General features: G+C 37.3%; 1 protein-coding gene across 2 annotated transcripts in view; it reads right to left on the bottom strand.

Moving 5' to 3' along the window:
- ANO4 (anoctamin 4) overlaps nucleotides 1-26,610 on the bottom strand; it is a 445,216-nt gene that overhangs the window by 25,929 nt on the left and 392,677 nt on the right. For both annotated transcript variants that reach the window (XM_036866241.1, XM_036866242.1), the window contains one exon: nucleotides 26,133-26,275. In XM_036866241.1, coding sequence (XP_036722136.1) covers nucleotides 26,133-26,275 — 143 coding nt within the window. The remainder of the gene's footprint in view (nucleotides 1-26,132; nucleotides 26,276-26,610) is intronic.

Below are 26,610 nucleotides of genomic sequence, written 5' to 3'. Positions count from 1 at the left end.
CTGCAATATCCTTTCTGTGGAATTTTTGCCAAAAATGCATAACCTCAACCTAATCATGAGAAACCATTAGATAAACCCAAATGGAAGGACCTTCTACAAAACTAGTAGTCTTAAAATATGTTACGATCATGAAAAAGACAGAACTGTCATAGACTGGAGGGAACAAAGGAGATACAACTAAATGCAGTGTTGGATGCTGGAATGGGTCATGGACAAGAAAAAAAGACAGTGGAAAACAGGCATTATTCAAATAAGGTAATTAGTTAACAGTACTGTATTAATGTTAATTTTCTGGCTTCAATATATATGTAAGATGTTAACCTTATGAGAAACAAGGTGAAGAGTATTTAGGAACTCTGTACTATGTTTGCAACTTTGCAGAATAAAACGTTTTTAAAAAGGCAGTGCCTGATGCAAAACAACCAGATGGCATAATTGAAAAAAATTTTAAAAGCACTCGGCTGAATGAATGACTGCATATTTTCTACTGTTTTTACTTTTAAAACCTTATTTTAGAAAGTAACAACAAAACAATGACTAACACATACACCATTTTCTATGTAACAGGCACTGTTCTAATTACTTCACCTATTGTAACTCAGTTTTCACAACCACTCTATTATGTGGATACTATTATTATCCTTATTTTACAGCTGAGGAAACTGAGGCACAAAGAAGTCAAGTAATTTGCCCAAGACACATCACTAAGAAGCAATTCTAACATGGGTGATATGGTCCCAGAGTCCTGAAGAGTCCATTTACCTCATTTCTGTGATACTGCCACCTCCAGGGTATCCCCCATCTTTGGTTACATTGATACTCAGTGACTATGCTGGTTGGCACTTCACCCACCAATAGACACAGGCATTCCCTTCAGTTTATCCCTTGGTTCCACTTTTCTCCTGACTTCCCTCTTTCCTTGGGTGAGTCCATCCGCTCTCATGACTTTATTATCTGTCTGATGAGGTTTCCCAATTCTCTCTCTCTCTAACCCTGACCTACCTGCTACAGAAGCAGCACTTTCCAAACCAATCTCTCAATCTCATCCTTAAACCTGCTCCACCTTTCATGTCCCTCTTCCTCCCCTCCCCTCAGAGCTGTCTTACATAAAATCCAGCTTTTAGCTAGCTCAGCCTTGAGAACTAATAGCCTTCAAGTCCCCAAAATTAATTACCCTTCAAAAATGTCTCTCATCTGTCCCTCCTCTCCACTGTTCCCAAATCAGACCCTGATTTTCTAACTGGCTTCCCTGCCTCAGGCTTTCTCCTCCTTCCCCCATTGCTCTACTATTAATGTTGGTTAAAGCCCACCCCTCATCACCTTCCTATTCAAAATGTTTCAGTCGGTTCTTGTTGCCTGTAGACTAAATACCAAACTTTTTGCGTGCCATTCAAGGGTCTTCTAAGCCTCGTGTCCAAACATGCCCCATGACCCAGACAGGTGTCCCAAACAATCCTCTACCCACCCACACTACACTTCTAGTTTTATGGGGTCGTGTCATGTACTTAAGTGTTTCTGTTCATACTCTGGTGAAATTCTTTTCTTTCTCCAAGTGTAAGCTCAAATGTGCCCTCTTCTGGGCAAATTTAATTAACTACTGCTTCCTCTGTAGCTCCCACAACTCTGCTTATCATCATAGAGCTTATTTTGTCTTAATTTTATGGCTCTTTACCTGTATAGTATCAGGTCTTATGTTTAAGTCTTTGATCCACTTAGAGTTCTTTTTGCGAGTGGTGTAAGATAGGGGTTCAATTTCATTGTTCTACATGTGTTTATCCAGTTTTTTCAGCACTATTTGTTGAAGAGAATATCCTTTCCTCATTGGGTATTCTTGGCTCTCTTGTCAACAGGTAGTTGACCACATATGCGGAGGGTTTAATTCTGGACTCTGTATTCTGTTCTAATGGTCTATATGTCTAATTTTATGCCAGTACCATACTGTTTTTATATTACTCTAGCTTTGTAGTATAGTTTGAAGTCAGTAAGTGTGATACTTTTGGATTTGTTTTTTCTCCTTAGGATTTCTTTGGATATTTGGAGTCTTTTGTGGTTCCATACAAATTTTAGGATTGTTTTTTCTATTTCTGTGGTGAATGCCCTTGATATTTTGACAGAGATTGTGTTGAATCTATAGATCAGTTTGGGTAATATGGACATTTTACAATATTCTTCCAATCCATGAACATGAGATGTTTTTCCATTTGTTTGTGTCTTCTTCAATTTCTTTCAGCAAAGTCTTGTAGTTTTTGTTGTACAGATCTTTCACTTCCTTGGTTAAATTTATTCCTAGGTATTTTATTGTTTTTGATGCTATTGTTTATGGGGTAATTTCTTTGTCAGATACTTAATTGTTGGTATACAGAAATGCAGCTGATTTCTGTATGTTGATTTTATATCCTGCGATTTTATGAAATTTGTTGATTAGTTCCAACAGTTCTTTGATTGAGTCTCTGGGATTTTTGTATGTAAAATCATATCATCTGCAAATAGTGATGATTTTACTTCTTCCTTTCTGATTTGGATGACCTTGTCTTACTTAGAAATCCAAAGAAATTTGGATTTCTTTGTCTTACTTAATTACTCTAGCTAGGACTTCCAGTACTATATTGAATAAGAGTGGTGGGAGTGGGCATTCTTGTCTTGTTCTTGATGTTAGAGGAAATTTTTTCAATTTTCTCCATTGAGTATAATGTTAACTGTGAGTTTGTTGTGCGTGGCCTCTACTATGTTAAAGTATGTTTGTTCTATGCCCAATCTGTCAAGGTTTTTATCATGAAAGGATGTTGAATTTTGCAAATGCTTTTCCTGCATTTATTGAGATAATCATGATTTTTATATTTTATTCTTTTTTTTTTTTGGTAGTACAAGTTCTTTTTAATAATTAGAATCAAAGCCTGTCCTGGAACTCAAGTCCACTTAATTCCAAAACCACTTAAAATTTTAATGGGGGGAGGGACAAGATGTCCCCAAGCAAGAATAAGATGGTGTTTATCAAAACAGCTTTGGACCTACTCAGGGCTTCAACTCTGAACCATAGTTTCGGGGAAAAAAAAAAAAAAGACAAAATGTGTCATTTCCTAGAAGAGTCTGAAGTGGAGTTGTCAGTTATCTGCTTTTAGCATTAGAGGATTTTTTTTTCTGGTATGTATTCTTTTAGTGTATTTAATATTCTACATGCACACATACACAGATATCATTATTGCAAAAACAGGAAAATCTATTTTATAGTCTTCATGAAATGATCACATTATTGTGATTGCTTATTTAGTTGTCTTTCCTCCAAGGAAGGCAGGAATAATATCTCCCTTACCATCCATCACTCTTCTACTACCTAGCATAATACCTAGCACAGGAAGACAGATATATGATAATGCATACATCTAGGATTTTTTATAAATATGTCAAATTGCCCTTGTGGCAGTTGTACCAATTTTAAAACCCACAAGCAATTACGAGAAGTTCATTTCCCTTCGTTCTTCGCAAAACTTCATCTTATGACTTTTTAAGAATCTGCCATTTTGATGGGATTAATTTGTCTCTCATTTTTCTTTCACACACACACACACACACACACTGTATTTTATTTTTACAAGAGATAAATAAACTGACACCAAGCATTGTAAATGGATAACCACAACAAAAGCAACAATGATTGCAATTACCAAACACGAAACACACTCATACTATGTCATAATATTGACATTCACTCCAGTAATCCTCCACTGTAACAGCTCCTTTACTTTGCAGTGAAAATTGATTTGTATATTCTTTGCCTCTGAGTCCTTGTGGGATTTTTTTTTTTAATTCAAACAGAAAGTCACAAAAATTATAATCATCCTCATCAGTTCACTCAGTCCCATGTAATTAATTTTTTTTCTCATCTTGATCTTTTGTTAGCACTTTTATGAGTTCATCAGTTTTCCATTAGAGTTCTGAAAATGCTTATTCATTCAGTTCAGCAGTATAGTCAGTTGCCAGAAACCTGTACTTCTCAGAGTCTTTTCCATGAATTCCTTGAAGATGAAACCCTTTTATAGGAACATTTTTGCGAAAGCATCAGAGTACACCCAGAACTGTCTGTAAATGACAAAAGACTTAAAAATGACCATGGTTAAAGATTTGATGAAAGTTCATGATAATGCAATTGACAAGGAAATTTAGTTATTTCTGAGATAAACATTTTAAAGTCACTAGACTTATGACTTATAACATTACACCAGAACATATAAGATTTTTAGAAATTTCATGTAATGCCTGAAACATTTATATTAACATATTTCCATACAAATAACCCAAAGAAAGTTTAGTACTAGTTGTTTTTCTTTTGTTTGTTCGTTTGTTTTTTTATACTGCAGGTTCTTATTAGTCATCAATTTTATACACATCAGTGTATACATGTCAATCCCAATCGCCCAATTCAGCACACCACCATCCCCACCCCACCGCGGTTTTCCCCCCTTGGTGTGCATACATTTGTTCTCTACATCTGTGTCTCAACTTCTGCCCTGCAAACTGGTTCATCTGTACCATTTTTCTAGGTTCCACATACATGCATAAATATATTTGTTTTTCTCTTTCCGACTTACTTCACTCTGTATGACAGTCTCTAAATCCATCCACGTCTCAACAAATGACTCAATTTCGTTCCTTTTTATGGCTGAGTAATATTCCATTGTATATATGTACCACCTCTTCTTTATCCATTCATCTGTCGATGGGCATTTAGGTTGCTTCCATGACCTGGCTATTGTAAATAGTGCTGCAATGAACATTGGGGTGCATGTGTCTTTTTGAATTATGGTTTTCTCTGAGTATATGCCCAGTAGTGGGATTGCTGGATCATATGGTAGTTCTATTTTTAGTTTTTTAAGGAAACTCCATACTGTTCTCCATAGTGGCTGTATCAATGTACATCCCACCAACAGTGCAAGAGGTTTCCCTTTTCTCCACACCCTCTCCAGCATCTGGCGTTTGTAGATTTTCTGATGATGCCCATTCTAACTGGTGTGAGGTGACACCTCATTGTAGTTTTGATTTGCATTTCTCTAATTATTAGTGATGTTGAGCCGCTTTCCATGTGCTTCTTGGCCATCTGTATGTCTTCTTTGGAGAAATGTCTATTTAGGTCTTCTGCCCATTTTTGGATTGGGTTGTTTGTTTCTTTAATATTGAGCTGCATGAGCTGTTTATATATTTTGGAGATTAATCTTTTGTCCGTTGATTCATTTGCAAATATTTTCTCCCATTCTGAGGGTTGTCTTTTCGTCTTGTTTATGGTTTCCTTTGCTGTGCAAAAGCTTTGAAGTTTCATTAGGTCCCATTTGTTTATTTTTGTTTTCATTTCCATTACTCTAGGAGGTGGATCAAAAAAGATCTTGCTGTGATTTATGTCAAAGAGTGTTTTTCCTATGTTTTCCTCTAAGAGTTTTATAGTACCCAGCCTTAGATTTAGGTCTTGAATCCATTTTGAGTTTATTTTTGTGTATGGTGTTAGGGAGTGTTCTAATTTCATTCTTTTACATGTAGCTGTCCAGTTTTCCCAGCACCACTTATTGAAAAGACTGTCTTTTCTCCATTGTATATCTTTGCCTCCTTTGTCATAGATTAGTTGACCATAGGTGCGTGGGTTTATCTCTGGGCTTTCTATCTTGTTCCATTGATCTATGTTTCTGTTTTTGTGCCAGTACCATATTGTCTTGATTACTGTAGCTTTGTAGTATAGTCTGAAGTCAGGGAGTCTGATTCCTCCAGCTCCGTTTTTTTCCCTCAAGACTGCTTTGGCTATTCGGGGTCTTTTGTGTCTCCATACAAATTTTAAGATGATTTGTTCTAATTCCGTAAAAAATACCATAGGTAATTTGATAGTGATTGCATTGAATCTGTAGATTGCTTTGGGTAGTATAGTCATTTTCACAATATTGATTCTTCCAATCCAAGAACATGGTATATCTCTCCATCTGTTGGTATCATCTTTAATTTCTTTCATCAGTGTCTTATAGTTTTCTGCATACAGGTCTTTTGTCTCCCTAGGTAGGTTTATTCCGAGGTATTTTATTCTTTTTGTTGCAGTGGTAAATGGGAGTGTTTCTGTAATTTCTCTTTCAGATTTTTCATCATTAGTGTATAGGAATGCAAGAGATTTCTGTGCATTAATTTTGTATCCTGCAACTTTACCAAATTCATTGATTAGCTCTAGTAGTTTTCTGGTGGCATTTTTAGGATTCTCTATGTATAGTATCATGTCATCTGCAAACAGTGACAGTTTTACTTCTTCTTTTCCAATTTGTATTCCTTTTATTTCTTTTTCTTCTCTGATTGCCGTGGCTAGGACTTCCAAAACTATGTTGAATAATAGTGGTGAGAGTGGACATCCTTGTCTCATTCCTGATCTTAGAGGAAATGCTTTCAGTTTTTTACCATTGTGAATGATGTTTGCTGTGGGTTTGTCGAATATGGCCTTTATTATGTTGAGGTAGGTTCCCTCTATGCCCACTTTCTGGAGAGTTTTTATCATAAATGGGTGTTGAATTTTGTCAAAAGCTTTTTCTGCATCTACTGAGATGATCATATGGTTTTTATTCTTCAGTTTGTTAATATGGTGTATCACATTGATTGATTTGTGTATATTGAAGAATCCTTGCATCCCTGGGATAAATCCCACTTGATCACGGTGTATGATCCTTTTAATGTGTTGTTGGATTCTGTTTGCTAGTATCTTGTTGAGGATTTTTGCATCTATATTCATCAGTGATATTGGTCTGTAATTTTCTATTTTTGTAGTATCTTTGTCTGGTTTTGGTATCAGGGTGATGATGGCCTCATAGAGTGAGTTTGGGAGTGTTCCCTCCTCTGCAATTTTTTGGAAGAGTTTGAGAAGGATGGGTGTAAGCTCTTCTCTAAATGTTTGATAGAATTCACCTGTGAAGCCATCTGGTCCTGGACTTTTGTTTGTTGGAAGATTTTTAATCACAGTTTCAATTTCATTACTTGTGATTGGTCTGTTCTTATTTTCTATTTCTTCCTGGTTCAGTCTTGGAAGGTTATACCTTTCTAAAAATTTGTCCATTTCTTCCAGGTTGTCCATTTTATTGGCATAGAGTTGCTTGTAGTAGTCTCTTAGGATGCTTTGTATTTCTGCGGTGTCTGTTGTAACTTCTCCTTTTTCATTTCTAATTTTATTGATTTGAGTCCTCACCCTCTTTTTCTTGATGAGTCTGGCTAATGGTTTATCAATTTTGTTTATCTTCTCAAAGAACCAGCTTTTAGTTTTATTGATGTTTGCTATTGTTTTCTTTGTTTCTATTTCATTTATTTCTGCTCTGATATTTATGATTTCTTTCCTTCTGCTAACTTTGGGTTTTGTTTGTTCCTCTTTCTGTAATTGCTTTAGGCGTAAGGTTAGATTGTTTACTTGAGATTTTTCTTGTTTCTTGAGGTAGGCTTGTATAGCTATAATCTTCCCTCTTAGAACTGCTTTTACTGCATCCCATAGGTTTTGGATCATCGTGTTTTCATTGTAATTTGTCTCTAGGTATTTTTTGATTTTCTCTTTGATTTCTTCAGTGATCTTTTGGTTATTTAGTAATGTATTGTTTAGCCTCCATGTGTTTATGTTTTTTATGTTTTTTTCCCTCTAATTCATTTCTAATCTCATAGCATTGTGGTCAGAAAAGATGCTTGATATGATTTCAATTTTCTTAAATTTACTGAGGCTTGATTTGTGACCCAAGACGTGATCTATCCTGGAGAATGTTCCGTGCGCACTTGAGAAGAAAGTGTAATCTGCTGTTTTTAGATGGAATGTCCTATACATATCAATTAAATCTATCTGGTCTGTTGTGTCATTTAAAGCTTCTGTTTCCTTATTTATTTTCATTTTGGATGATCTGTCCATTGGTGTAAGTGAGGTGTTAAAGTCCCCCGCTATTATTGTATTACTGTTGATTTCCTCTTTTATAGCTGTTAGCAGTTGCCTTATGTATGGAGGTGCTCCTATGTTGGGTGCATATATATTTATAATTGTGATATCTTCTTCTTGGATTGATCCCTTGATCATTATGTAGTGTCCTTCCTTGTCTCTTGTAACATTCTTTATTTTAAAGTCTATTTTATCTGATATGAGTATTGCTACTCCAGCTTTCTTTTGATTTCCATTTGCATGGAATATCTTTTTCCATCCCCTCACTTTCAGTCTGTATGTGTCCCTAGGTCTGAAGTGGGTCTCTTGTAGACAGCATATATATGGGTCTTGTTTTTGTATCCATTCAGCAAGCCTGTGTCTTTTGGTTGGAGCATTTACTCCATTCACATTTAAGGTAATTATCGATATGTATGTTCCTATGACCATTTTCTTAATTGTTTTGGGTTTGTTTTTGTAGGTCCTTTTCTTGTGTTGTGTTTCCCACTTAGAGAAGTTCCTTTAGCATTTGTTGTAGAGCTGGTTTGGTGGTGCTGAATTCTCTTAGCTTTTGCTTGTCTGTAAAGCTTTTGATTTCTCCATCGAATCTGAATGAGATCCTTGCCAGGTAGAGTAATCTTGGTTGTAGGTTCTTCCCTTTCATCACTTTAAATATGTCATGCCACTCCCTTCTGGCCTGTAGAGTTTCTGCTGAGAAGTCAGCTGTTAACCTTAAGGGAATTCCCTTGTATGTTATTTGCCGTTTTTCCCTTGTTGCTTCCAATAATTTTTCTTTGTCTTTAATTTTTGCCAATTTGATTACTATGTGTCTCAGCATGTTTCTCCTTGGGTTTATCCTGCCTGGGGCTCTCTGTGCTTCCTGGACTTGGGTGGCCACTTCCTTTCCCATGTTAGGGAAGTTTTCAACTATAATCTCTTCACATATTTTCTCGGGTCATTTTTCTCTCTCTTCTCCTTCTGGGACCCCTATAATGCGAATGTTGGTGCGTTTAATTTTGTCCCAGAGGTCTCTTAGGCTGTCTTCATTTCTTTTCATTCTTTTTATTTATTCTGTTCCACGGCAGTGAATTCCACCATTCTGTCTTCCAGGTCACTTATCCATTCTTCTGCCTCAGTTATTCTGCTATTGATTCCTTCTAGTGTAGTTTTCATTTCAGTTATTGTATTGTTCATCTCTGTTTGTTTGTTCTTTAATTCTTCTAGGTCTTTGTTAATCATTTCTTGCATCTTCTCGATCTTTGCCTCCATTCTTTTTCCAAGGTTCTGGATCGTCTTCACTATCATTATTCTGAATTCTTTTTCTGGAAGGTTGCCTATCTCCACTTCATTTAGTTGTTTTTCTGGGGTTTTATCTTGTTGCTTCATCTGGTACATAGCCCTCTGCCTTTTCATCTTGTCTGTCTTTCTGTGAATGTGGTTTTTTTCCACAGGCTGCAGGATTGTAGTTCTTCTTGCTTCTGTTGTCTGCCCTCTGGTGGATGAGGCTATCTAAGAGGCTTGATGGGAGGGACTGGTGGTGGGTAGAGCTGACTGTTGCTCTGGTGGGCAGAGCTCAGTAAAACTTTAATCCACTTGAGTCTTGATGGGTGGGGCTGGGTTCCCTCCCTGTTGGTTGTTTTGCCTGAGGCAACCCAACACTGGAGCCTACCTGGGCTCTTTGGTGGGGCTAATGACAGACTATGGGAGGGCTCACGCCAAGGAGTACTTCCCAGAACTTCTGCTGCCAGTGTACTTGTCCCCACGGTGAGCCACAGCCCCCTCCCACCTCTGCAGGAGACCCTCCAACACTAGCAGGTAGGTCTGGTTCCGTCTCCCCTGGGGTCACTGCTCCTTCGCTGGGCCTCAGTGTGCACACTACTTTATGTGTGCCCTCCAAGAGTGGAGTCTCTGTTTTCCCCAGGCCTGTCGAAGTCCTGCAATCAATTCCCACTAGGCTTCAAAGTCTGATTCTCTAGGAATTCCTCCTCCTGTTGCTGGACGCCTAGGTTGGGAAGCCTGACGTGGGGCTCAGAACCTTCACTCCAGTGGGTGGACTTCTGTGGTATAAGTGTTCTCCAGTCTGTGAGTCACCCACCCACCAGTTATGGGATTTGATTTTACTGTGATTGCACCCCTCCTACCGTCTCACTGTGGCTTCTCCTTTGTCTTTGGATGTGGGGTATCTTTTTTGGTGAGTTCCAGTGTCTTCCTGTCGATGATTGTCCAGCAGCTAGTTGTGATTCTGGTGTTCTCACAAGAGGGAGTGAGAGCATGTCCTTCTACTCTGCCATCTTGGTTCCTCCTATATTTTATTCTATTAATGTGATATATTACATTTAAAAATGTGTGTATGTTGAACCAATTTTGCATTCCAGGGATAAATCCCACTTGGTTGTAGTGTACAGTTGTTTTAATGTGTTCTTGAATTTAGTTTGCTAATATTTTCAGAATTTTTGTATCTATATTCATCAGGGATATTGGTCCAAAGTTATCTTTTCTTATAGTATCCTTATCTGGTTTTGGTATCAGGGTAATGTTGGCTTTGCAGAATGAGTTTGGTAGTGTTCCCTCCTCTTCAATTTTTTTAAGCATTTGAGAAGGACTGGTATTAATTCTTCTTTAATTGTTAGAAAATTCACCAGTGAAGCTGTCTGGTTCTAGGGTTTTCTGTGTTGGGAGGCTTTTGATTACTGATTCCATCTCTTTCCTCATTATTGGTCTTTTCAGATTTTCTATTTCTTGCTGATTCAGTCTTGGTAGGTTGTCTGTTTCTAGAAATTTATCCATTTCTTCAGGTTATCTAATTTGTTGGCATATAATTGTTCATAGCTTCTTATCCTATTTATTTCTGTAGTATCAGTTGTAATGTCTCCTCTTTCATTTCTAATTTTGAGTCCTGTCTTTTTTCTTAGTCTAGTTAAAGGTTTGTCAATTATGTTTATCATTTCAAAAAACCCAGCTCTTGGTTTCATTGATCTTCTCTGTTTTTCTGATCTCTATTTCATTTATTTCCACTCTGATCTTTATTATTTCCTTCCTTCTGCTAACTTTGGGCTTAAATTGTTCTTCTTTTTCTAGTTCCTTGAGGTGTAAAATTAGAGTGTTTGAGATCTAATTTCTTAATATATGCATTAATTTATATAAACTTTCCTCTCAGAACTGTTTCTGCTGCATTCCATAAGTTTTGATATGTTGTGTTTCCATTTTCATTTGTTTTGAGATAATTTTTAATTTCCCTTTTGATTTCTTCTTTGATCCGTCGGTTGTTCAGAAATGTGTTTAGTTTCCACATGTTTTTATGTTTTACAGCTTTCTTCTTGTTGTAGATTTCTAGTTTCATACCACTGTGGTCAGAAAAGATAGTATGATTTCAATCGTCTTATATTTGCTAAGATTTATTTTGTATCCTATCATATGATCTATCCTAGAGAATGTTCTATGTGCATTTGAGAAGAATGTATATTCTGTTGCTATTGGATGGAATGTTCTGTATATGTCTGTTTAGTCCATTTGGTTTAAAGTATGCCTCAATTCCAATGTTTGCTTGTTAATTTTCTGTGTGGATTATTTATCTGTCACTCACAGTGGGACACTGAAGTCCCCTACTATTATTGTATTGTTGTCTGTTTCTCCCTTGAGATCTGTTAATATAGTTGACCTTTGAACAACATGGAGGTTAGGGCCCCAACCATCTGCACAGTTAAGGTCCACATATAACCTTACAGTCGGCCCTTTATTTACGTGGCTCCACATCCATGGATTCAGTCAATCACAGATTATGTTGTAGTGCAGTATGTATTTATTGAAAAATATCCGCATATAAGTGAATCTGTGCAGCTTGAACCTGTTGTTCAAGGGTCAACTATTTTTGCCTAATATATTTAAGAGTCAACTGTATTTGCTTAATATATTTAGGTGCTCTGACGTTGGGGGCAAATATATTTATGATTATTAAATCTTGGTGTATTGACCTCATTTATTATTATATAATGAATTTATTTGTCTCTTCTTTCTTGCTGTTTTTGGCTTGAAGCCTATTTTGTCTGATATAAGTATGGGTGCCTCCCCTTTCTTTTGGTTTCCACTTACCTGAAATATCTTTTTCCATTCCTTGACTTTGAACTTATGTTTGTCTTTAGAGCTGAAATGTGTCTCCGAAAGGCAGCATATAGTTGGGTCTTTTTTCAAAAATTTATTTTATTGAAGTATAACTGGTCTACAGTTTGTGTTAATTTCTGCTGTACAGCAAAGTGATTCAGTTATACATACATATACATTCTTTTTCATATTCTTTTCCATCATGGTTTATCTCAGTATATTGAATATAGTTCCCTGTGCTATACAGTAGGACCTTGTTGTTTATCCATTCTATATGTAATAGTTTGCATCTGCTAATCCCAAACTCCCAATCCATCCCTCCCCCAACCCCATACCCCTTGGCAACCACAAGTCTGTTTCTGTTTTGTAGATAAGTTCATTTGTGTCATATTTTGGATTCCACATATAAATGATATCATATGGTATTTGTCTTTCTCTTTCTGTCTTACTTCAGTTAGTATGATAATCTCTAGGTCCATCCATGTTGCTGAAAATGGTATTATTTCATTCTTTTTTTATGGCTGAGTAGTATTTCATTGTATGTATGTACCACATCTTCTTTATCCAGTCATCTGTCAGTGGACATTTAGGTTGTTTCCATGTCTTGGATATTATGGATAGTGCTGCTATGAACATAGGGGGTGCATGTATCTTTTTGAATTATAATTTTGTCCCATTATATGCCCAGGAGTGGGATTGCTGGATCATATGGCAACTCTAGTTTTTTGAGGAACTTCCATATTGTCTTCCATAGTGGCTGCACCAATTTACATTCCCACCAACAGAAGGAAGGTTCCTTTTTCTCCACACCCTCCCCAACATTTATTATTTGTAGACTTTTTGATGATGGCCATTCTGACCAGTGTGAGGTGGTACCTCATTGTACTTTTGATTTGCATTTCTCTAATAATTAGCGATGTTGAGCATCTTTTCATGTGCCTCTTGGCCATCTGTATGTCCTCTTTGGAGAAATGTCTATTTAGGTCTTCTGCCCATTTTTCGATTGGGTTATTGTTTCTTTGTTATTGAGTTGTACAAGCTGTTTGTATATTTTGGAAATTAAGCCCTTGTCGGTCACATCATTTGCAAATATTTTCTCCCAGTCCGTAGGTTGTCTTTTTGTTTTGCTTATGGTTTCCTTTGCTGTGCAAAAGCTTATAAGTTTGAATAGGTCCCATTTGTGTATTTTTGCTATTTCTATTGCCTTGGGAGACTGAGTCGGGTCTTGTTTTTTAATTCATCCAGCCACTCTGTGCCTCTGTATTGGTGAGTTCAATCCATTTACGTTTACATTTAGAGTGATTATTGATATGTAGTGACTTACTACTGCCATCTTATCTTTTGCCTTCTGGTTGTTTTATATCTATATTGTTCCTTTTCCCCTGTGTTTCTGCCTACCTCTGTAAGTTGATGGTTTTCCATGGTGATATGCTCAGTCTATCCCTTTTGTATGTTTGTTGAATCAACTCTAGACTTTTGCTTTGAGGTTACCAATAAGCTTACATACAACATCTCATAGATAAAATAGTCCATTTTATGCTGATAGCACCTTATCTTCATTTGCCTACAAAGGCTCCACCCTTTTACATTTTTGATGTCACAATTTACCTCTTTCTATGCTGTGCATTTGTTAACAGATTATAGTAGCTATAGTTATTTTTAATGATCTTTTCCCTTAACCTTTATAGTATAGGTAAGTGGTTAATATACCATTCTAATACAGAGTTACCATTTTGTGATTATTTTTTACCTTTATTGTTGTTGTATATTTTCATATGTTTTTATGTCACTGATTAGTGTCTCTTCATCTCAGCTTGAAGAACTTCTTTCAACATTTCTTTCAAGGCAAGTCTAATGGTGGTGAACTCCCTTAGCTTTTGTTTGGGAAAGCCTTTATTTCTCCTTCATAGCTGAAGGATAACTTTGCTGGATAAAGTATTGTTGGCTGTCAATTTTTATCTTTCAGCACTTCGAATATGTCATTCTACTCTCTCCTGGACTGTAGAATTTCTGCTGAGAAATTCACTGACAGCCTAATTGGGGTTCCTTTGAAGGTTAGTTTTTTCCCCTAGCTGCCTTTAAGTTCATTATAATGTGTGATGGTTTCATTAATGTGCTTGGAGAAGGTCTTTTTGCATTGAGGTAATAGGGTGTTCTGGTAGCTTTGTGGACTTGTATGTCCCATTTCTTCTCCAGGTTTGGGAAGTTCCCAGTTAATATTTTTTTAAATAAACTCTCTGCCTCTTCTCTCTCTCTTTTTCTTCTGGCACACCAATTATTCTTAGATTTGTCTTTCTGATCGAATCTGATAGTTCTCATAGGGTTTCTTCATTTTTAAAAAATCTAATTTCTCTGTCTTCTTCTGACTGAATTATTTCTATATTCCTACACTCCAAGTCATTTATTCCTTCTTCCATCTGGTCTGTCTTATTACCTGTGAGCTCTGTTGCATTCTTCATCTCATTCATCAGCTCCAGAATTTGTTTGGTCTCTTACAATTTCAATCTCTTTGGTAAAGAACTCCTTCTGTTCATTAATTTTATTCCTGAGTTCACTGAATTGCCTTCCCGTGTTTTCTTATAGCTCAATGAATTTCTTCATAACATCTATTTTGAATTCTTTTTTTTTTTTTTTTTATTTGATGGAGGTTTTATTAAATCTGTGAGAGCCTTAAGAAGACATTTTTTTTTTTAAATTTATTTATTGATTTTATTTTTGGCTGTGTTGGGTCTTCGTTTCTGTGCGAGGGCTTTCTCTAGTTGCTGCAAGCGGGGGCCACTCTTCATCGCGGTGCGCGGGCCTCTCACTATCGCGGCCTCTCTTGTTGCGGAGCACAGGCTCCAGACGCGCAGGCTCAGTAGTTGTAGCTCACGGGCCCAGTTGCTCCGCCGCATGTGGGATCTTCCCAGACCAGGGCTCGAACCCGTGTCCCCTGCATTGGCAGGCAGATTCTCAACCACTGCGCCACCAGGGAAGCCCTATTTTGAATTCTTTATCACTTCGAGTGCAACATTATTTTTCTTTACGTAACACTGTATTTCCTTGATTTTTCAGTGTTTGACCATATGCACTTCTGCTTTCACATCTGAAGTAACAGACACCTTCCCCAGTTAAGAATTTATAGTTACTTTGCTTCTTTCAATAGGTTATAAGCCTAGTAACTTTTATTGTATGCCAGACATATAGAAGCTCTAGATCAAGGGTCAGCAAACTACAGCCTGAAGGCCAAATCTGAATAGCTCTCTGCTTTGTTTCTGTTCTTTTTTTTAAACCCACGTGTGAGCTAAGAATGGTTTTTACATTTTAAGTAGTTATATAAATACTTATACAACCATTTAAAATATAATAGCCTCAATCTTGCCTCTTGGCCCCCCAAAGCCTAAAGTATTTACTACTAGCCCTTTAAGAACAAGTTATTAATCTCTGCTCTGAGTGTTCTTTTCCGGCAGAAAAGGTTCCTCATGTTGCTCTTAGGCAGCTAAAGAAGGAGAGGATCACTTCAATGTGGTCACGTGTTAAGGCAGGCTGGTAATGGGGTACAGTAAATTTGTAAAGCTCAGTCCACCTCTCTGGCTGTGACTGAGAACGTGGTGGGCCTTTATCTTGGCCCTGAAAGACCACGAGAGGCTCAGTTCTGTCCTTGGGGAGGTTTTACAGTTAGTTCCTTAGCCTCTTGCCCATCACATCTTCAAAATATTACATTATTAGAGATGAAGAATGGCTTTAAATAAGATAAAAAATTTCAACTCAACAGTAAGCTAGAATAATCCTAAATTGTTTGCACATAACAACACAGTTTCAAAATATATAAAGTAAAAGTTGACAGAACTAGAAGGAGCATAAGATAAAATTCCAAGGTTGACTGTGGACTTAACACCCTTTTCTTAGTAACTAATAGATAAAATAGACAAAGTTTAATAGGACGTATAAGATTTGAAAACAATTAAACAACCTTGCCAATTGATTGATGATAGACACAGAACATTATACTCAACAACTGCAGAACACACTTGAAGCATTTATCTAAATAGTCAATATGCAGGGCATAAAGCAAATCTCAACATATATTAATAGCCTAAAATAACACAGAGTATCCTTTGACCACAGTAGAATTAGAAGAAAAAAAGTTTGATGCTGGTTGGAGACAAGATGCTGGAGTAGAAGAACTTGAGCTTGCCTCCTCTCATGAAACCACCAAAATCACAACTAACTGCTGAACAACCATTGACAAAAAAGACTGGAACCTATAAAAAAAGATATTCTACATCCAAAGACAAAGAAGATGCCACAACAAGATGGTAGGAGGGGTGCATTCATGATACAATCAAATTCCATACCCGCCAGATGAGTGACCCACAAACTGGAAAATAATTATATCACAGAGGTTCTCCCACAGGAGTAAGAGTTATAAGCCCCAAGTCAGGCTCCCCAGTCTGGGGGTCTGGCATCAGGAGGAGGAGCCCCCAGAGCATTTGGCTTTGAAGGCCAGTGGGGCTAGATTGCAGGAACTCTTCAGGGGAAACAGAAACTCCACTCTTGGAGGGTACACAGAAGGTCTTGTGTGCACTGGGACCCAGAAAAAAAAGCAGTGACTTCATAGGCGCCTGGGCCAGACCTACCTGCTGGTCTTGGAGGGTCTCCTGGGGTGGTGGGGGTGGCTGTGGCTCACTCTAGTGACAAGGACACTGGTGGTGGAGGTAACAGGGAGTATTCATTGGCATGAGCGCTGCGATGCCTCAGGCCAAAAACCAACAGGGCGGAAACACAGCCCCACCCATCAGCAGACAGGCTGCTTAAAGTCTTCCTGAGCACACAGCCACCTCTAAACACACCCCTAGACATGGCCCTGCCCAACAGAGAGACAAGACCCAGCTCCACCCACTAGTAGGCAGGAACCAGTCCCTCCCACCAGGAAGTCTGCACAAGCCTCTTAGACCAGCCTCACCCACCAGGAGACAGACACCAGAAAAAAGGAATTACAATCCTGCAGCCTGCAGAATGGAGACCACAAACACAGAAAGTCAGACAAAATGAGACAGCAAAGAAATATGTTTCAGACGAAGGAAAAAGATAAAACCCCAGAAGAACAACTAAGTGAAGTGGAGATAGATAGATAGGCAATGTACCCAAAAAAGAATTCAAAGTAATGATTGATGATTGATAGTAAATGTGATCCAAGATCTCAGAAAAAGAATGGAGGCATAGACTGAGAAGATACAAGAAATGTTTAACAAAGAGCTAGAGGCTATAAAGAGCAAACAAACAGAGTTGAACAATACAATAACTGAAATGAAAAATACACTAGAAGGAATCAACAGCAGAATAAGTGAGGCAAAAGAACGGATAAGTGAGCTGGAAGACAGAAGGGTGGAAATCACTGCCATGGAGCAGAATAAAGAAAAATGAGTGAAAAGAAATGAAGACAGTCTAAGAGACCTCTGGGACAACATTGAATGCACCAACGTTCGCATAATAGGGGTCCCAGAAGGAGAAGAGAGAGAAAGGGCCTGAGAAAATGTTTGAAGAGATAATAGCTGAAAACTTCCTAATAGGGGGAAAGGAAACAGTCACCCAAGTCCAGAAAGTGCAGAGAGGCCCATACAGGATACAACCAAGGAGGAACATGCACACAGTAATCAAACTGACAAAAATTACAGACAAAGAGAAAATATTAAAGGCAACAAGAGAAAAGCAACAAATAACATACAAGGGAATCCCCATAAGGTTATCAGCTGATTTCTCAGCAAAAACTGTGCAGGCCAGAAGGGAGTGGCATGATATATTTAAAGTGATGAAAGGGAAGAACCTACAACCAAGAGTACTCTACCCAGCAAGGCTCTCATTCAAAAGCTTTACAGGCAAGCAAAAGCCAAGAGAATTCAGCACCACCAACCCAGCTTTACAACAGATGCTAAAGGAATTTCTCTAGGTGGAAAGAAAAGGCCACAACTAGAAACAAGAAAATTACAAATGGGAAAGCTCACCAGTAAAGGCAAACATACAGTAAAGGTAGGAAACCATCTAAATACAAATAGGATATCAAAACCAGCAACTGTGAGAAAAGGAGTGTACAGATGCAGGATATTGGAAATGCATTTGAAATGTACAGACCAGGAACTTAAAACAATCTTGTATATATATAGACTGCTATATCAAAACCTCATGGGAACCACAAACTGAAAATCTTCAATAGATACACACACACACAAAAAAAAGCATTCCAAACACAACACTAAAGATAGTCATCAAACCACAAGAGAAAACAAAAGAGGAAGGGAAGAAAAAAAGACCTACAAAAACAAATCCAAAATAATTAACAAAATGGCAATAAGAACATACATATTGGTAACTACCTTAAATGCGCCAAACAAAACACATAGACTGGCTGGCTGGATACAAAAACAAGACCCATATATATGCTGTCTACAAGAGACCCAATTCAGATCTATGGACACATATAGACTGAAACTGAGAGGATGGAGAAAGGTATAACATGCAAATGTTAATCAGAAGAAAGCTGGAGTAGCAATACTCATACCAGACAAATTAGACTTTAAAATAAAGACTGCTATAAGAGACAAAGAAGGACACTACATAATGATCAAGGGGTCAATCCAAGAAGAAGATATAACAATTGTATACATGTGCCCAACACAGGAGCATAAGGCAAATGCCAACAGCCATAAAAGGAGAAATGGACGGTAACACAATAACAGTGGGGGACTTTAACACCCCACTTACATCAATGGACAGATCATCCAGACAGAAAATCAATAAGTAAACACAGGCCTTAAATGACATATTAGACTAGATGGACTTAACTGATATTTATAGAGCATTTCATCTGAAGGCAGAATACACATTCTTTTTAAGTGTACATGGAACATTCTCCAGGATAGATCACATGCTGGGTCATAAAGCAAGCCTTGGTAAATTAAAGAAAATTGAAATCATATCAAGCATCTTTTCTGACCACAACACTATGAGATTAGAAATCAACTACAAGGAAAAAAAAAAAAAACTGTAAGAAGCCAATGACAGAGGGATAGCTAGAAAATCCTCAAATATTTTGATATTAAGCAACACATTTCTAAAAAAAAACCCCATAGGTCAAAAATAAACTACAATGGCAATTAGCAAATGCCTTGATGATGAAAATATAGCATATCAAAACTTATAGGATACAGCTGTGAAGCAGTATTCATAGAGAAAATCATAGTTCTAAATGCCTAAATTAGAAAAAGAAGAAAAGTAGAAAATCAGTGATTTAAGCTTCCATCTGAAGATGTTTGGAAAAGAGAAAATTAGGCCCAAAGAAAGAATAAGGCAGGAAATAAGAGCAGAAATAAATGAAAAAATTAATAAACCTCTAGCCAGATTGTTAAAGGAAAAAAAGAGAAAAGCACAAACTATGAAAGTATAAATGAAAGAGAACATCACTACAGACCTTATGTACATTAAAAGTTAATAAGAGTATTATAAACAACTTTATTCCACTAAATGTGAAAATTTAGATGAAACAGATAAGTTACTTGAAAAACACAACTAAACTGCAGACTACTGAGATGGTTACTTGAAGAAATAGAAAATCTGAATAGTCATATATCTATTAACTAAATTAAATCTATAATTAGAAACTTTCCTACCAAAGACATTCCAGGTCCAGCTGACAAATGATTCATATCCAGAATATATAAATAACTTCTAAAATCACTAAGAAAGAGAAACAGAACAGAATCATGGGCCTGAATGGGAATTCACGAAAGAGGATACCCAAATGACCAGAAGCATATGAAAAGGTATTCAGCATTTTAAGTTGCCATGAAATTTCAAATTAAAACAATGATGAGGTACTACTACATATGAACCAGAATGGCCAAAATTTAAAAAGACTGACACTAACAAGTTTTAGTGAGTATGTGGAATAACTGAAGCTCTTATATTGCTAGTTGGAGTTTTGAAAACTGTTTGCAGGTGTCTACTGAAGATCCACAAATGCATACATTATGATGGCCACTCCACTGGTAACTCCACTCTTGCATAAATTCCCAACAGAAATACATACAAATGTTAACCAAAACACATGTACCAAAATGTTCATAGCAATATTGTTTGTAAGAACCCAAACCTAGAAACAACTCACAGATCTATCACCAGTAGAATGGATGGGTAAATAGTGGTGAATTCCTGTTTTCAGGGGTCTAGAAGATCTGCAGACTCACAAACTAGTTCCTCCACTGGCACACTGATGCCTGCACATCCACAAGCAAGTTTGCCTTTTTTTTTTTTTTTTGACTCAAGTTTGACAGAGGCTTTGATTCTTATTAAAATGCAACTATCTAGCTCATTAATCCTTAGCAGTGCTCAGAAGTCCATTTCATGATATGGGAAAGGATTGAGGGATTGGTGGGGGGAGGGGAGAAAGATAGAATGGAAAGTATCTGGGATTGGAAATGAAAAAAAAACTACATGTGACTAAGGAAAGATGGAGGTGGGTATCAAAGACAAACTCGCTTGTTTCATAATTTTGCTTCAGGTACACATTCTACGAATACTATACAAAAATGAAAACGAAATTTTACCTGTAGCAACATGGAAGAATCTTATAAATACGATATTGAATGGAATAAGCCATTTACAATGTATAATTCCATTTCTATAGAGATTTTTTAAAAAAGGCAAAATTAGAAGTCAGGAAAGTGGTTGGTGAGGGAGTTATAACTGGGAGAGGAAACAAGGGAGCCTTCTTTGATACTGATAATATCCTATTTCTTGATGTAGCTCACAGGATGACAAACATTTTCTGTAAAGAGCCAGATAGTAAATATTCCAGGCTTTGTGGGCCATAAAGTCTCTGTCACAACTAATCAGCTCTGCTGCTGTAGTGCAAAAGTAACTACAGATAATATGTAGAGGCCTGGAGACGAGATGGCAGGGTAGAAGGACTTGAGCTCACCTCCTCTCATGAAGACACCAAAATCACAGCTAACTGCTGAACAATCATCAACAGAAAAGACACAATACCACCAAAAAAGATATTCTACACCCAAAGACAAAGAAGAAGCCACAACAAGACTGTAGGAGGGGCACTTTCATGATATAATCAAATCCCATACCTGCTGGGTGGGTGACCCACAAACTGGAAAATAATTATATCGCAGGGGTTCTCCCATAGGAGTGAGAGTTCTGAGCCCTATGTCAAGCTCCGCAGCCTAGGGGTCTGGCATCGGGAGGAGGAGCCCTCAGAGCATTTGACTTTGAAAGCCAGCAGGGCTTGAGTGAGGGAGCTCCACAGGAGTGGGGGAAACAGAGACTCCACTCTTGGAGGGTGCACACAATGTTTCACGTGCACTAAGACCCAGGGCAAAGCAGTGACTCCATACGAGCCTGGGCCAGACCTACCTGCGGGTCTTGGAGGGTCTCCTGGGGAGGCGGGGGTCAGCTGTGGCTCACTGGGGGGGCAAGGACACTGGTGGCAGATGCTTTTTGGCACTGAGACCTGGCCCCACCGAACAGCCTGCAGGCTCCAGTGCTGGGATGCCTCAGGCCAAACAAACAACCAGCAGGGTGGGAACACACACAGCCCCACCCATCAGCAGACAGGCTGCCTAAAGCCTGAGCAAAGCAGTCAGTGTGATACACCACATTGACAAATTGAAGAATAAAAACCATATGATCATCTCAGTAGATGCAGAAAAAGCTTTTGACAAAATTCAACACCCATTTATGATGAAAACTCTCCAAAAAGTGGGCATAGAGGGAATGTACCTCAATATTATAAAGGCCATACATACATGACAAACCCACAGCTAACATCATACTCAACAGTGAAAAGCTGAAAGCATTTTCTCTAAGATCAGGAACAAGACAAGGATGTCCACTCTCGCTTTTATTCAACATAGTTTTGGAAGTCCTAGACAATGGCAATCAGAGAAGAAAAAGAAATAAAAGGAATCCAAATTGGAAAAGAAGAAGTAAAACTATCACTGTTGGCAGATGACATGATACTATACATAGAAAATCCTAAAGATGCTTCCAGAATAGTACTAGAGCTCATCAGTGAATTTGGTAAGGTTGCAGGATACAAAGTTAATACACAGAAATCTGTTGCATTTCTATACACTAACAATGAAAGATCAGAAAGAGAAATTAAGGAAACAATCCCATTTATCATCACATCAAAAAGAATAAAATACCTAGGAATAAACCTACCTAAGGAGGCAAAAGACCTGTGCTCTGAAAACTCTAAGATGCTGATGAAAGAAAATGAAGATGACACAAACAGATAGAAAAATATACCATGTTCTTGGACTAGAAGAATCAATATTGTCAAAATGACTATACTATCCAAGGCAACCTACAGATTCAATGCAATCCTTATTAAATTACCAATGGCATTTTTCACAGAACTAGAACAAAAATATTTTAAATTTGTATGGAAACAGAAAAGATCCTGAATAGCCAAAGCAATCCTGAGAAAAGAAAATGGAACTGGAGGATTCAGGCTCCCTGACTTCAGACTATACTACAAGGCTACAGTCATCAAAACAGGGTGGCACTGGCACAAAAACAGAAATATAGATCAATGGAACAGGATAGAAAGCCCAGGAATAAACCCATGCACCTATGGTCAATTAATCTATGGCAAAGGAGGCAAGAATATACAGTGGAGAAAAGACAGTCTCTTCAATAAGTGGTGCTGGGAAAACTGGACAGCTACATGTAAAAGAATAAAACTAGAACATTTTCTAACACTATAAACAAAAATAAACTCAAAATGGATTAAAGACCTAAATGTAAGACCAGGTACTATAAACCTCTTAGAGGAAAACATATGCAGAACACTCTTTGACATAAATTGCAGCAAGATCTTTTTTGATCTACCTCCTAGAGTAATGAAAATAAAAACAAAAATAAACAACTGGGACCTAATTAAACTTAAAAGCTTTCGCACAGCACAGGAAACCATAAACAAAATGAACAGACAACCCTTAATGGGAGAAAATATTTGCAAACAAAGTGACCTACAAGGGATTAGTTGCCAAAATATACAAATAGCTCATGGAACTGAATATCAAAACAAAAAAAAAAACCCAATCAAAAAATGGGCAGAAGATCTAAATAGACATTTCTCCAAAGAAGACATACAGATGGCCAACAGGCACATGAAAAGACTCTCAACATCGCTATTTATTAGAGAAATGCAGATCAAAACTACAATGAGGAATCACCTCACACTGGTCAGAATGACCATCATCAAATAGTCTACAAACAATAAGTGCTGGAGAGGGTGTGGAGAAAAGGGAACCCTCCTACATGGTTGGTGGGAATGTAAATTTGTACAGCCACTATGAAGAACAGTATGGAGGTTCCTTAAAAAACTAAAAATAGAACTACATATGATCCAGCAATCCTGGGCATATATCTGGAGAAAACCATAATTCAAAAAGATACATGCACCCCAATGTTCATTGCAGCACTATATACAATGGCCAAGACATGGAAGCAACCTAAATGTCCATCAACAGAGGAATGGATAAAGAAGATGTGGTACATATATACAATGGAATATTACTCGGCCATAAAAAAAGAATGAAATAATGCCATCTGCAGCAACATGATAGACACAGAGAATATTGTGCTTAGTGAAATAAGTCAGACAGAGAAAGACAAGGGCTATATGATATCACAAGTGGAATCTAAAAAGATGATACAAATGAACTTATTTCCTAAACAGAAAGAGACTCACAGACTTCAAAAACAAACTTATGGTTACCAAAGGGGAAAGGTGGGGAGGAGGGATAAATTAGGAGTTTGGGATTCACATATACACAGTACTATATATGAAATAGATAATCAACAAGGACCTACTGTATAGCACAGGGAACTCTACTCAGTATTCTGTAATAATCTATATGGGAAAAGAATCTGAAAAAGAATGGATATATGTATTTGTATAACTGAACCACTTTGCTGTACACCCGAAACTAACACAACATTGTAAATCAACTGTACTCTAATATAAAATAAAAATTAAATTTAAAAAGTAACTATAGATAATATGTAAATAAATGGGTATTGCTGTGTTCCAATAGAATGTTATTTACAAAGCCAGGGAGTGGACTGGCTTTGGGTCTGAGGGCAGTAGTGTGTTAACCCCTCACCTGCATAGACTGGTTACATTTGTGCATAAAGTTGTGAATATTTATTGATCTGTACACTTGTGATTTATATGCTTTTCTCACTATATATTCTACTTCAGTGAATACATTTAAAAAAATATAACAAAGCAGGAAACTCATTAAGAAAATAACAATAACAACAAGAATAGAAGCAAGCAGTTAGGATTCACTGGTCTGCTTGTAACACTGCTACTGAGATTTGTTTCTTGCTGCAAAGATACTGGAGTATTTGGAGCACTACCAGTTCTTTTCATGCACTCTATATACCAACATTATTGTTCATTTCCTTCTTTATGGGAGGAGAATTCATTAAGAGACCTCCAAGTGGTTAGTTCTCTTAATGAATTCCCTTTATTAAGTGTTATTATTAATGCCGAAATTGATTTCTTCTCCAAGTTATATCATTCTGCCATTCTATAATTGAAACTCTGAAAACATTGGTAGGTACTTAGGACATAAGCGATCTAAGAAACATTAAGTATCAACTCTACTACTGCTTTAATTTTCAGATTTGCCCAGAAAGAACTTCTTTCAGAAGTAATGTATCTTGCCCATCCCTACCCCCACTTTCACCCCAGTGTTACAGAGCTTAAACATAATTAGAAAAAAAGAGAAAAGCTATCCACACTCAGTGTATCTGCTAAGGGATTTTGTTAAGCTTTTCTCCCCTGGAAGATAAGAAGAATAGAAAAATAATAATAATGACATGGATAACAAATATCAAGTACATACTACGAGCCAGGCATTGTTCTAAGCCCTTTCCATGTGTTAATTTATTTAATCCACATAAGAGTGCTCCGAAGTGGTTACTATTTTTATCCCCATTATAGAGAAGAGGAAAGTGAGACAAAGAGATTAAGTAATTGCCCAAGGTTTCACAGTTAATAAGTGAGGGGCTGGGATTTGAACTCAGGTAATCTGTTTCTAAAGCTCATGCTCTCAGATACATGCGAAAATAAATAGCTTGGATTTGATTATAGAGAAATCAGATTCCGTCAATATAAGTGTAGCATAGCTTAAGCATTCCCAGCTTCCTGCCACCCCCTCAAGAGAAATGGCTGTCCCCAGTCTACCCCCTACTGACTCATACTGCAGCATCTATGCCACTTTATTGCACTTACCTTTTATATCTCTGACTTTCCCCCACTGTGCACTCTTTCAGAGCTGGGACTGTGCCTGATTCCTCCTTGTATCTCTAGTGCCAAACATAATGTCTGCCTGGACATAACATGGCTCAAAAGATGTCTGCTGGATACAAACTACTATATATAAAATAGATAAACAACGAGGTCCTACTGTATAGCACAGGGAACTATATTAAATATCTTATAATAAACTATAATAGAAAGGAATATGAAAAAGAATGTTTATATTCTTTTATGTATATATGTATAACTGAATCACTTTGCCATACACCTGAAACTAACACAACATTGTAAATTAACTATACTTCAATAAAAAAAAAAAACAACATGTCTGCTGAATGAATGAATCAATCACACCATGAGTGATCACTCCTTTTTCTTTGGTTCACCAAGTTTTCAGCTCATTTTTTTTCTGGTCATGTATTACAAGGGACAGGACACAATGTCATGAAGAATGTGAAGTGACTTGGCACTATTTCTGTCAATAAAGCTTCTTAAAGCAAGAACACCCTTCCTCTGCATTTAGCTCAAGAATCCCCCCATGCTGCTAGCCTCGATGATAATGGTGTATGTCTAGTTAAAGGTAGCTAGAATTTACATTTATCATTAATAGGATAAAACAGACAACAAGGTCCTACTCAATAGCACAGGGAACCATATTCAATATCCTATGATAAACCATAATGGAAAAGAATATGAAAAAGAATGATAACTGAGTCATTTTGCTGTACAGCAGAAATTAACACATTGTAAATTAACTCTACTTCAATACAATTTTTAAAAATCAGATGAAATAGGCTATTTTCATACTCATTTCTAAGTATTCGTCGAAAAGTCCGTAGGCGTTCATTGGCTGAAGGTTGTAGTCCTTTTCCCACTGTGGGAAACTTAGTTTCCTTTCAGGTCCACGTTCCTGTCGCACTTTCCTTCTAGTCCACCAATTCTGAATTAACCTGCACGACAAGATCAATTTATTAAAAAATATATATATATGTATATAGCTGTTCATAAGACTTACGTAATAAGAAATAGAGTTAGACTATAGAACAATAGTTTAAAAAATTTAGGACAGGCTGCCAAGGAAATGAAGCCTTGGATTAGAAAGGAAATAACAATGTAGGCTACACTTCAAGCATTTGTACTTGCAGGTGAACAGAATGATTGATGAACTTATTTTAATCATTCACGAAACTGTCTCTCGTCCAGGGTTGCCTCGGAGGGTTGGGCAGAGGACTGAGAACATTGATAGCCTGATCCCCCAGTACAAAGGCAACCCGCAGGCCTCTGA

Source organism: Balaenoptera musculus, chromosome 10, assembly GCF_009873245.2.
Source record: "Balaenoptera musculus isolate JJ_BM4_2016_0621 chromosome 10, mBalMus1.pri.v3, whole genome shotgun sequence".
NCBI lineage: Eukaryota > Metazoa > Chordata > Mammalia > Artiodactyla > Balaenopteridae > Balaenoptera > Balaenoptera musculus.
This window is presented reverse-complemented; position numbering and strand designations above follow the sequence as displayed.